Source organism: Phyllostomus hastatus, unplaced genomic scaffold (genome assembly GCF_019186645.2).
Source record: "Phyllostomus hastatus isolate PE091 unplaced genomic scaffold, TTU_PhHast_1.1 phas_scaffold_387, whole genome shotgun sequence".
NCBI classification, from domain to species: domain Eukaryota; kingdom Metazoa; phylum Chordata; class Mammalia; order Chiroptera; family Phyllostomidae; genus Phyllostomus; species Phyllostomus hastatus.
In genome coordinates this window covers 1350391-1364101 of record NW_025334027.1, presented here as the reverse complement: position 1 = coordinate 1364101, position 13711 = coordinate 1350391, and the positions used below count along the sequence as shown (strand labels likewise).

The 13711-nt window shown below is 39.8% G+C and overlaps 1 protein-coding gene across 1 annotated transcript in view; it reads right to left on the bottom strand.

The window, feature by feature from the left end:
• MAPK1 (mitogen-activated protein kinase 1) overlaps window positions 1-13711 on the bottom strand; it is an 80926-nt gene that overhangs the window by 16689 nt on the left and 50526 nt on the right. Inside the window, exons 4-6 of the mRNA XM_045819773.1 lie at window positions 12207-12323; window positions 8640-8754; window positions 6100-6231 (exon numbers count right to left, since the gene is read on the bottom strand). Coding sequence (XP_045675729.1) covers window positions 6100-6231; window positions 8640-8754; window positions 12207-12323 — 364 coding nt within the window. The remainder of the gene's footprint in view (window positions 1-6099; window positions 6232-8639; window positions 8755-12206; window positions 12324-13711) is intronic.

Here is a 13711-nt window from a genome sequence, read left to right as displayed (position 1 = left end):
GAGAGGGAGAGAAACATTAATGTGCAGTTGCCTCTCATGTGCCCCCTCACTGGGGACCTGGCCTGCAACCCAGGCATGTGCCCTGACTGGGAGTCGAAATGGCAACCCCTTGGTTCGCAGGCTAGCACTCAATTCACTAAGCCACACCAGTCAGGGCTCATCTCAGAATTTCTTTATTATGATTCTGTAAATTTCTTAATTGTGTAATTTCTATAATTGTGTTCTTGTCCTTGCTCATTTATTTATCCAATGAAGTCTTAAGATTTCTCTCTGCTCTTTATACACTAATAATATTAATGACAGGTCTAACATTAATAACTGATAATTCACTTAACCCTCCCAAATTATCCTACATTACAGGGGTGGGGGGATGCAATGTGTCCCAATTTGAGATGAGGAAATTGTGAACTAGAGAGGTTAATTAACTTTTCAAAAGTGTGAGACCAATTCTAGTGCACATAGCTTAACCACTATGCTGTGCTGCCTTCAAAATGACAGGATAGGGCTGCTTTAAAATCTTACTCAATTTAGAATATTTTATATCTGTTGTCCAAACCTGAACTAAGTTTTAAAACTTTTGTGTGATCACATCTACCATCTTTGTTTTGTTTTTAAACCTTATAGGAATATAGTCATTCTCCATGCAGAGATTAGAAAAATACTGAATGCTCTATAAATACTGTTAGTTTTTAATGGTATAATTTTTTTAAAAGTATTTAATCATTAATTCTTTTGGATTTATTTTTGATGTGAGTAATAATTTAAATTGATTTTCTTCCAAATAGCTATTCAACTACCCCAGCACCATCTGTTGAATAATAATCATTCCTTCCTCCTCAAGACTTTGGAGAGAATCTTAAGCTACACTCCTTTGAAGAAAAATCTGTACTACTTACTACTGGTTCAAGGGACTCAGCAGTCAGAAATTCCCAACAAATGTGAAAAAATATTCATTCCCACTCTTAATTAAAGAAAAAATAAATCAAAACACTACCTCTCCCCCATTTGGTTGGCAGACCCAAAAGTTCAATACCCAGCCAGAACTGCTGGAACAAAAGACATGTGAAAGAATTGCCAAACTGTCCTCCAGAGAGATTCAACCAATTCACACTCCACCAGCTGTCTCTGAGAACATCCATTTCCCCACAACCTCGACCACAGTGGGTTACCAAACTTACTGATGCTTGCTACTATGATGAGTGGGGAAAAAACCAGAATTACTGACTTTTCAAAGTTCATATCTTATATAATGAATAAAAATGAGTACCATTCCGTATATTTAAGAGACATTTACACTTCCTTTTCTGTGAACTGTCATTAACCAAACTCAAATGCACTAATGTTTCAGCTTGAAAAGTTTTAATTTCTTGAGTTATCCGAGGTCTCCCATTCATTTCCTTATGTCATTTTCATATAAATCCAGACTGTTAGTTCCCTGTAGGCAGGCTCTTAATCTGTCTTACTGCTGCTGTTTTATGTCCAAGGCTTAGAACCCTTGATGGCATAGAACAAACACTCAGATCTATTTACTAAACAAACAAGTGTATGTATGTAATAGTAAAAAACAAAACAAAAAAACTAGAAACCACCTGGAAGCAGATTAAACGTGGCCACAAATTCTTTATAGCTCCTCTCATCAATGGGTGAATGTATTTCCCCACTTCTTGAATCTAGGGTGAACTTGTGATTTGCTCTGATCAAGACAATGTGGCAGCCCTGGCTGGCGTAGCTCAGTGGGTTGACCGTGGGCTGTGAACCAAAGCATCGCAGGTTTGATTCCCAGTCAGGGCACATGCCTGGGTTGCAGGCCATGGCCCCCAGCACCCGCACATTGATACTTCTTTCTTTTTCTCTCTCTTTCTCTCTCTCTCTCTCTCTCCCCCTCCCTCCCTTCCCTCTCTAAATGTAAATAAATAAAATCTTAAAAAAAAAAAAAAAGACAATGTGGCAGAAGTGTCTGCTGTTCTGAGACCTGGCCTTGAGAGATCTTGTAGCTTCTGCTCTGGCTCCTTTGGAATATTTCTGCCATCATGAAAGGCCCAGGCTGCTCTAGTGTAGGATGAGAGGTGAATCAACTGCAAGACACTGTGAGGTGCCTTAGACCATGTAGCTTGAGGTGAGCACAGCAGACCCACCCAACTGCGCCCAGCCTAATGGTCTTAAGAACAAATATGCAGTGGTCATCTTGAGGCCTCGAGTTAGAGTGTGGAGTGATATGTTATGAAGCAATAGATAACTGATGGGAACTTCAATGTCCAATATGAGACTGGCAAAAAACATCATGGGTCATCCCTACTAGGAAACACTATAGTCATTCTTTATAACTACAGAGTGGAAAGATGTCCAGGATATATAAATGAAAAAGTTTCAGTCCTGTGAGATCTCAGATCTAGACCCACAAATGCCAGTGATAAAATCCTGTGATATAGTTTCTGTATCAAACAACTCAGTGATACATGTACTATTACTAACCCTACTTTATAAATGGAAAAACCGAGTCCCAGAGAGGTTAGTCTGTTCAAAGTTCACATAGTTAAGTTGCTGAGCTATGGAATCAACCCAGGAGGTCTGGCTGCAAAGCCTGTGCTCCTAACACATGATGTTGTACCGCTCACTCTAGCACCATCAACGCCATTTCTCCACTTTAATCTATTTACAGACCTTCCCTGCTTCATTGTATTCATCTAAAACCTGCATTTCAAAATTAACTTTCTGGATTTTAGTGGTGTTAGTTATTATCTGGATAGAGCAATCTCAAAGTTCATAATCTTAAATAAGGAAAGTAAACTTTAAAAAGCCTTACAAATAGTCTTATACAAAACTCATGACTAACTATAGAAAACAGTAAGAAAACCAACAGGAGGAAAGCCTGGAAGGTTTATCTATCATGAAGTCTTAATTATGCAGTTTTGTTACATATACACCTTTTTAAAAGGGCAACTCAAGAAATAAGATTTAGTTAACATGTTTGGGACAATGTAATAGTCACATGCTGTACGATGACATTTTAGTCATTAAAGAACCACATATGCAATGGTGGCATACCTTCCCTATAGCCTAGCTGTCACTGTACCATCTAGGTTTGCATGTAAATACCCTTTATGATGTTTGCACAATGACAAGAAATCACCTAATGATACATTTCTCAGAATGTATCCTTGTCATTAATTGGGACATACTGTATACAAGTCATGTATCAGGAATATGTAGAATTATGTCAAGTTCTAAATTTTTAAAATCCTACAATTTCTAACTAGTTAGAAGATGTGCACACATTGGTGCAGCAAAATGTTGCAGGTTATGTTGGGATTCTGGTAATTAAAGAGTATTTTTTATCCTCTTACCTATTCTTTTTAAACTTTCAAACTGTCTACCATGATAATATACTACCTTTCTATCAGAGCTTTTATTTTTTTTAAAAGATTTTATTTATTTATGTTTAGACAGAGGGGAAGGGAGGGAGAAAGAGAGGGAGAGAAACATCAATGTGTGGTTGCCTCTTGCAGGCCCCTAACTGGAGACCTGGCCCGCAACCCAGGCATTTGCTCTGACTAGGAATCGAACCAGCGACCGTTTGGTTTGTACTCCAGTGCTTAATCCACTGAGCCACATCAGCCAGGGCTATATCAGAGATTTTAAAGGATAGTTCCTTCTATATCTAAAAGAAATTCAATTTTAAACACCAAATGTTTCTGAACCTTAACTCAGTTTTAACACATGAAACAAATTCAACATCTAAGTACACAGTTGTTAAAATTTAAAAAATATAGCCCTAGCTAGCGTAGCTCAGTGGATTGAGCGCAGGCTGCGAACCAAAGTGTCGCAGGTTCGATTCCCAGCCAGGGTACATGCCTGGGTTGCAGGCCATAGCCTCCAGCAACCACACATTGATGCTTCTCTCTCTCTTTCTGTCTCCCTCCCTTCCCTCTCTAAGAATAGATAAATAAAATCTTAAAAAAAAAAAAAAAAAGGCAGATCCATTAAAAAAATTTTTTTTTTTAAAAATATACATGTGCCCTGGCTGCTTGTGGCTCAGCTGGTTCAGCGTTGTCCTGCAAACTGAAAGGTCATCAGTTCAATTCCCATTCAGGGCACATACCTGGGTTTAAGGTTCTGTCCCCAGTCAGTGCATGTATGCAAAGCAGCCAAATGATGTTTCTTACATCAATGTTTCTCTCCCTCTCTTTCTCCCTTCCTTTCCTTCTCTAAAAAAATAAAAAATCAGCCCTGGCTGGAGTAGCTCAGTGGATTGAGCGCGGACTGCGAACCAAAGTGTCCCAGGTTCGATTCCCAGTCAGGGCACATGCCTGGGTTGCAGGCCACGGCCCCCAGCAACCACACATTGATGTTTCTTACTCTCTCTCTTTCTCCCTCCCTTCCCTCTCTAAAAATAAATAAATAAAATCTTAAAAAAAAAATTTAGGTTAATTAAAAAAATAAAATAAAAATAAAATAAAATGTTCTATTTCTAAATACTGAAAATATTTTTTAAAAAATACACGTACATAAAATAACAAAAATCAGAAAAAGCTACTTTCAACAGAAGACTGGATGAAAATGTTGTAAAGTCATTAAAGATTAACTAGATGTATGTACCGACATGGAAAAATACTCAAGACAATTCCGTTAACAATGACCTCTAGGAATAATTACTTAGGTAAAAAGACGCATACGTATGGAGATAAAGAAAAATATGGAACAACAAGCACAAAGTGCTAGCAAGCCCCCCCCCCCGCCCCCCCGCCCTTGCTCTGGTTCCCTATTCTGTTTCTGTCTTTCCACTTTTAAGGACCATGGCCATGACATTAGGCCCACCTAGATAATCCAGTATAATCTCCCTATCTTAAAATCAGCTCAATTTAGCACCCTTAATTCTCCTTTGGTAGGTAGTCTAACATATTTGAAACCTGGGAATTAGGATGCAGACAACAACTTTGGGGATGGGGTTATTATTCTGCCTACTACAGCTTTATATAATAGTATGAAGTTAAAAAAACTGCTACTTAATATATTTAACAAATACACGTTAAATAAGAATAAAGTATAATACAATTATTAAAGTTAACTTAAAAATATCAAAGGATAAAATCTAATGTATTACTTTTTCTTTTTAAGAGAGAGGGAAAAGGAGGGAAAGAGAGAGAAACATCCATGCATGTGCCCCAAATGGGACTGAACCCACAACCCAGGCGGGTGTCCTGACTGGGAATCAAACTCGCAGCTTTCCAGTTTTCAGACAACACTCCAATCAACTGAGCCACACTGGCCAGGGCTAATATATTGCTTTTTTCTTTTATAATCATGCTCTTGGAAGCCTATCTAAGAAATTGTCATGTAACCTAAGGTCTTGGAAGATTGTCCTGTTTTCTTCACAAAGCTTAATAGTTTCAGTAGCTTTTTATTCCTTTTCTCCTTTCTGTATATAGATGTCTAATTATTCCAGTACCATTTATTGAAGACACTGATATGAACAACAATACAGATAAATCTCAAGTGGAAGAATCTAGATATAAAAGGCTACATTCTGTATAATTGAATTTATGTTATATTCTATAAAAGACAAAACTACAGGGACAGAAATGAGATCAGAAACTGCCAAGGACTAGGCGAGGGAGCTGAATACAAAAGGGCACAAGGCCACGTTTGGGTTTCAAGGAACTACTTCATTATCTTGATAGTGGTGGTGGTAACATTACTGTATATGTTTGTCAAAATTCAAAGAACTGCACAATTAAAAAGCATTAATTTTACTCTACATAAATTATTCTTCAATTAACCTGACTATAAAAATTATTAAAACGATAAGATGAAAAAAAGAATAATTTGTTTTGCAGTATCCTAGACTTTCTAAGCCCTAAAATAGTGAATGTAATCCACATTAAAAAGTAGCAAAGAAACTGCAAGGCAGAAAACTAGACAGTCACTCTGAGAGTCTTACCCTATTGCCGCTGCTCCTAAATAAAAGAGAGCAATAAACAGTCATTATAGAATAGCTACAGGCTAACTTTTCAGACTACTGACTTAATGATTTAACAAGTAAAACAAACATACAAACAGGAAGCTAAGCTTAAGAAAAATAATCAACAAAATACTATTTACCTTTGGAGTCAGCATTTGGGAACAGCCTGTTCCATGGCACCTTATTTTTGTGTGGGAGAGAAAGCAAATAGTTTCTAGCTTTTAAATTGATTATGCAGTTCAGGTCTTCCTGTGATGGGGATCCAAGAATACCTATCAGATAAAATAATTAGCTGTTAAGTATCAAGACCAAAGTAAACTGACCACACACCATTAGCGGAATGGGAGAATGGACCTTGATAATTAATGTCTTCTCACACCACCTCCCAATGCTTACTTTCTTAATAATTTTTTGAAGTATATTTTATCAATTATGCTATTACAGTTGTCCCATTTGTTTTCTTCTTTATTCCCCTCCACCCTGCACCACCCCTCTCCCACCAGCATTCTCCGACCTTAGATGACGTCCAAGTGTCCCTGATTGTACATGTAAGTTCTTTGGCTTCTCCATTTCCTACACTATTCTTAACCTCCCTGACTATTTTGTATCTATTTATACTTCTTATTCCCTGCACCCTTTCCCCCATTCTCCCACCTCCCCATCCCCACTGATAACCCTCCTTATGATCTCCATTTCTGTGATTCTGTTCCTGTTCTAGTTGTTTGCTTAGCGTTTTTTTTTTCTTTTAAGGTTCAGGTGTTGACAGTTTTGAGTGTGTTGTCATTCTACTTTTAATATTTTTTATCTATGTTCTTATTTAAGTCCCTTAACTTTTCATATAAGAGCTTGGTGATGATGAACTCCTGTAACTTGATCTTATCTTGGAAGTACTTTATCTGCCCTCCAAATCTAAATGATAGTATTGTCGGATAGAGTAATCTTCGATGTAGAGCCTTGCTTTTCATGACTTTGAATACTTCTTGCCAGCCCCTTCTTGTCTACGAGGTTTCTTTTGAGCTGACAGTCTTATGGGAACTCCTTTGTAGGCATCTGTCTCCTTTTCTCTTACTGCTTTTAAGATTCTCTCCTTATCTTTAATCTTGAGTAATATAATTATAATATGCCTTGGTGTGTGCTTCCTTGGGTCTAACTTCTTTGGGACTCTCTGAGCTTCCTGGACTTCCTGGGAGTCTATTACCTTTGACAGACTGGGGAAGTTCCCTTCAGTATTTTTTCAAGTAAGTTCATTTGTTGCTCTTCCTCTTCTTCTTCTGGCACCCCTATGATTCAGATGCTGGAACGTTTAAAGTTGTCCCAGAGGTTCTTCAGCCTCTCCTCATTTTCTTGAATTCTTGTTTCTTCATTCTGTTCTGGTTGAATGTTTCTTTCTTCCTTCTGCTCCAAATCATTGACTTGAGTCCCAGTTTCCTTCCCTTCACTGTTGGTTCCTATATATTTTTCTTTATTTCACTTTGCATAGCCTCTACCTTTTCTGTGAGCATCCTGATTACCAGTGTTTTGAACTCTGCATGTGATAGGTTGGCTATCTCTCCATTGCTTAGTTCTATGTTTGGAGTTTTGGTCTGTTCTTTCATTTGCGCTGTATTTCTTTGTCTTGTTGCACCTGTTACATTGTAAGGGGCGAAGCCTTAAGTATGTCCCAGGGCAAGGCAACCCACCTCACTGTGTTGTGGCACTGTATGTGGGAGAGGGGTCAGAGAGGGAACAATGCCCGTTGCTCGGCTCTTGGCTGGCCTTTAGTTACTTCCCCTGCTCCCCACAAGCAGACTGGGCCCTTCTGGTGCTGATTCCTGGGTGGGTGCGTTTGTGTATGTTCTAGGACCTTGTGGGTCTCTCCAGTGAACTCTCCTGTGAATCTGGGAGTTTCTCCCACTGCCACAACCCCCACAGATTTTTACAGCCAGAGATTTTGAGACTTACTTTCCCCCGCATTGGAATCCTGGGTTACGCAGTCTGTCTTGCTCCCCAGTTGTTCCTCTTAGTTAATCCACATGCAAATGTGGGACCACCTGGTTCACCAGCAGCCACCTTATGCCCCCCACGAACCCCCCACCCTCTTGCTGCCACCTTGGCATGCATCCTCTCTGCCCAGCTGCTGGTCTCTGCCCCTCCTACCAGTCTGAATGAATCTTTCTTCTTTAACTCCTTGGTTGTTGGACTTCCATACAGTTTGATTTTCTGGCAGGTCTGGTTATTGTTTGTTTTTAAATTTGTTGTTGTCCTTCTTTTGGTTGTGCGAAGAGGCAAAGTGTATCTACCTGCACTTCCATCTTGGCCAGAAGTCTTACTAACAAATTTTTACAAGGGTCCTTAACGTTTATTATTTTTAATCCCTACCTGAGGACATTTTTTTCATTGTTTTTTTTTTTTTTTTAGAGTGAGAAGAAAGAGAAAAACATCAATTGTTTGCCTCCCATATGTGCCCAGACCAGGGATCGAACCTGCAACCCTTTGGTTATGGGATGATGATCCAACCCACTGAGCAACACCGGCCAGAGGAGCAAGGGTCCATAACATTTTCAATCAAGGAAGGGTTAAAAACTCATGTCTGTCATAGGTTAGAGTTGTAAGAACTCTTAATTTAATGAAATGACTTTGATGTAAACTGTGGGTAGATGAACTGGGTAAATCTAGCCCCTATTGTGCCCAGGAACCTTACCCAGAATGTGGTTCAGCTGGTCGAGATAATGCTTCCCCGGAAAGATGGGCCTGTTGGATAGCATCTCTGCCAGAATACAGCCTACAGACCAAATATCAATGGACTTGGTATAGCCCTGCAGCAGAAAGCAAGAAAAAACAGAGAATGGTATCTGATGTTATGTGACACAATAAGATCTTCCTATGTGACAGGCACATGACTGTCAGGAGTTTTAGCTTCTCCTTTGGTTCTATAATTCATGAATAATTGAAGAAAGATGGAGAAACCAATAATAATTTGGCTTTCTTAAAAGACGCTGAACTAAAACTACTTAATTTTATTTCTCTTAAAACTTGATTAGCATTATTAAATCAAAATTTCCAAAGTCCACCGCACTTTTTTTTTTTTCCAAACGATTTGAGAGAAAGACTTAGAATCCTTATGCACTGAAGCTGGAAACAAGAAAAAGCAGTAACACCCATTGCTTTGTGGCCTATTCACTCATTTTGGAAACCTGGAAACCAACTCAAAAGAAGACGCACTGTTCCACTTCCAATATATTTTTAACCATTTTGCAAATCATTTTCAAAAAAATAAAGCTGAAAACTCTTGATCTTTCTCTCTCAAAAAAAAGTGTGCTCTCTGGTTCCATTGTATTTTACCAACTCCTATTTCTTGTCTTCCTTTTCTATTAATTTTTCACAGTAATTTTTCTTTTCAAGAAATTCTATGAAAAGACAAGCAAGAATGACCTAAATCATACAAAAGTGCAAAAAAAGCTGAATTTTATAGAAAATGCTAGATATAGTGATAAATGGAAAAAGAAATATGAACAGAAAAGAATTTTGCTAAATGGTAAAGTTTAGGGAAACAGCAACATTTTTTGGGGGGAAATCAAAGAATTAATGATCAGAATTACAGTTATGATAAAATGGGGTTGAATTTCAAGATAATTCTTTCTGAAATTCTTGTAAACCAAAATAACTTTTGCTTTGGGCCAAAACAATATAAAGAGAAACATCTAAAACACAAAAAAATAACTAACTAAAAGGAACCAGGGCTCCCTGGAGAAATGGCCACTCTCAGTCTAGGACAGGGAAAGTAGTATAACCTACACCCGGAGCATCTAGTGCCACAGAACAAGCACAGTGGGGACATGTCGAAATGGCTCCCAATGAAAAATCTGAGGTAGTCTGAGCATCGAAATGGCTCCCAATGAAAAATTTGAGGTAGTCTGAGCATTGAAATACAGAATGGTAGATATGGATTATAAGCCACAGAATAAAATAACCATGAATCAATAAATGGAGAGGACTAAAATAGAGCAAGAATGATAGTTATGAAATAGTCAATGGATAGTAAAACTAGTGGCTGAAAGTTTGATGAAGATAACATATAGTCTTAAAGAATTTCCTCACAAATTTCTATTATTCACTTATTAACGATTATAGTTAAAGTAATTAACTATAAAAATGGTGGAGACCTGAAGGACACCATCGTAACTAGAAGTAACATTCTCAGGCTGCAAATAGAAAATAATTTCACTATAGTTAACTCTGCAAGGAGAAGAGAGACCTAGCCAGGCACCCTGCAGAACAGAAGCCACCCTCCCTGGCTACTGCCACCTAGATGGTGACTGAGAGGTGAAGACAGTGGAGGCATCTCAAGTTGGGATGGAGGCTGTAAGACCATGAAGCTACCAGTATAGAAAGCATACTGACAGCTCTCCTTTATAACCAGCAGGCACCAAACACCAGCAGTGCGTGGAATGGCTGTCACATGGCCACTCCAAAGAGAGCACCTGGTACGTGGGATTATTTGTAATACAAAATTATAAGAGAATCAACATAGTTTTTTCTTCTTTAAAACATGTTATATCAAATCCTTCTTTATAATTCAATTTAATGAAATTTTACTTTTAAAACTGAACTGAACGAACGTATGATATCAAGAATAACAAACTGCTTTAAACAAATTCCATTTCCTCACAAAAGCAATGTAATGTTCACCCCAAACTCTTCTATTGTATTACTTATAATGGATGGAGGAAGAGAATACAATTTATGGCCCCTGGATCTGAGACACGAGGTTCAATGTCTATTATTTTTATTGCTTTTCTTCATGATTCTCTCTTTTAAAACATTATTTATTTTTAGAGAGGGGAAGAGAGAAAGAAAGGGGGGGAAACATCACTGTATGGTTGCCTCTTGCACACCCCCTTCCAGGAACCTGGCCTGCAAATTAGGCATGCGCCCTAGGCTGGGAATCGAACCAGTGACCCCTGGGCTCACAGGCCAACACTCAGTCCATTGAGCCACACCAGCCAGGGCTCTTTCTTAAAATATAACCTTTATTTTATTTTATTTTTTTTAAGATTTTATTCATTTATTTTTAGAGAGGGAAGGGAGGGAAGGAGAGAGAGAGAGAGAGAGAGAGACAGAGACAGAGACAGAGAGAGACAGACAGAGAGAGAGAAACATCAATGTGCAGTTGCTGGGGGTTATGGCCTGCAACCCAGGAATGTACCCTGGCTGGGAATCAAACCTGGGACACTTTGGTTCCCAGCCCACGCTCAATCCACTGAGCTACGCCAGCCAGGGCAAAATATAACCTTTATTATCTTTTTTCCCATTACCATTTAGCTCCCTTATACTCCCTTCCCCAAGCAATCACCACAATGTTGTCCATGCTTTTCTTGTTTCTTAATGTTACATTATGGTAAATAAAATTAAGTCCAAGAATCTCATAATTTTGAGATATTAGATACAGGAAATATGCCAGGCCTACTTAAGTTTCCAAGTTTGACACCTTATTCATATACTATTTGCAAATTATATATTAAAAATACTGAACCTCAATCTCCAGAGAAGCCCTTAATACCTGCCACTTATTTCATAAGCATAACAAAGATATCACACTTCACCTTTTCTTGCTCTTATATATTTATTCAATTATTTCATCTGACTAAGACTCAAACCTCACTGAAAGAGTTTGCAAACTAGATGCACTCTTCACTGCCATGTGCTGATCAGATGAACACGTCATATGGAAGATTATCATATAATTTTGGAACAATCCATAGCATTTCTATTCTTTCCATACCTACATTGTCTCCAAATTATAATTTTGCTGGAGACATTCTTATCATCATATAAATCTGACTTTTACGGAAGAGCCCCAGTCCATGTTCACAGGAAGACGCATTATTGGATAACCTCTGTTACAGGTTAACACCAACTCGGCCTGCACCCAGCAGTGGCAGCAGCAGGTGTAAAAGCTGCCACAGGTAAAACCTCAGCAGAGGTGGCCAAGGACAAAGACCATTTATTGTAACTGTGACCAGAGAGAAAGAGATATGCCCTCCAATGCTGTAACATGTTAGCACTACTCCAGCGGAGATGCAGAGGCCAAAACCCAGGGCCCAGAGCTCAAAGCTGAACAGGAAATTATGACAGCACCTTGGTTCTGGCCAAACGGGCCATACTACACCCAGGTAGAAGCAGGCTTACTGACAGGGAAGCCAACTGTGACACATGTCTGAGGGTCTTTTGCTTTCTCATTTTCTTTTTATGTAAACTTGCTCCTTACCTTGGAATTCAACATAATTTCCGGAGCCCTGTACCAACGGGTGGCTACATACTCCGTCAGGAACCCTGTGTGATCATGGTCTGGATCTGCAACACGGGCCAAGCCAAAATCACATATCTAAGGGAAGAAAAAACAAAAATGTATGTCTTAGAGATTCTACCAATTTAATATCAAAACATCATAAGAATAAAAAACACAAGACATCTAGTCAAGATGGCAGCATAGGCAGACATGGTTGCCTCTTTGCACAACCAAATCAAAATTACAACTAAAATATACATCAATCATCGTTCAGAACCATCAGAAACTAAGTTGAGTGGAAGTCTGGCAACTACAGAATTAAAGAAACCACATCCGTACAAACTGGTAGGAGGGGCACAGACAGGAACTGGCTGGTCCCACACACGGGTGGTCAATAAAAACATGCAAGCGCTATCTCAGGAGTGAGGAGTCCCAGACCCACACAAGACCCCCAGCCGAAATTCCAGTGTCAGGAGGATCAGTCCACACAACTTCTGGCTACGAGAGCCAGAAGAGATTAAGTTGGTGGAAGAAACTGCTGGAGCCCCAAGCAGTTCCCTTAAAGAATCCACACTCAGACTCACCCAAACTCACTTCCTCTGAGCTCCAACACAGGGGTAGCAGCTTGAAAGGCACCAGTGGTATACAGGGAGGGACCAAAGTGTCTGGCATCAAGGCAAGCAGAGGCCACTGTCACTTTTCTTAACCATCCCCCACAGAGCCAGCAAATTGGTGCCCTATCTGAGACTGTCAATGTAGCTAATACAGACACGCCTTGGAGATCCTCCAGATCCTCTGAGATGAGACTCTGCCGTACCCAATTTAGGGCCCACCCAAGCTGCTTTTCCATATGAATGGTTGGTCATGGCTCATGCTTCACAACTTCCTCAATGATATCAAACAAGCAACAGCTGGCCTCAGTGAGCCGCACCAGTGGCAGCAGCCAACCTAGGTTCACAGCTTGGCTTTGCCTGGGAATCTCCAAGCCCAGCACAAGCAGCAGTCATTTCAGATTGCTTTAGGCAGGATGCCCTGGGCAAAACACAGGTGGGGGCTGATCTTGGTCTGCACCACCTGGGAAACCCCAGAGCCAGTGTACCCAGTGGACAGCTACAAACCATGTCAGAGCACCACCACCTTGCCCCTGCATAGCTGATCTTCCACTGAGGGCAGAGGTTGGTGGTATTTGGCCACACCCAATCATTGCAGTAGACTGGCCTGACTAAATCCCTCCCATTCATCTGCCAACAGCAACCAAAGCTTGACTATAAGAGGAGGGTGTACTTAGTTAAAAAGGTGGCACCTCGAGTACCCAGCTTGGATGATAGGGGAGGCTGTGCCACTGGACCCTATAGGACACCTATTACATTAGGCCACACTACCAAGACACAGTCAAAGCATCTCTACCTAATACATAAAAACACAGGGAGGCTGCCAAATGAGGGGACACAGAAACATGGCCCAATCGAAAGGACAGATCAAAA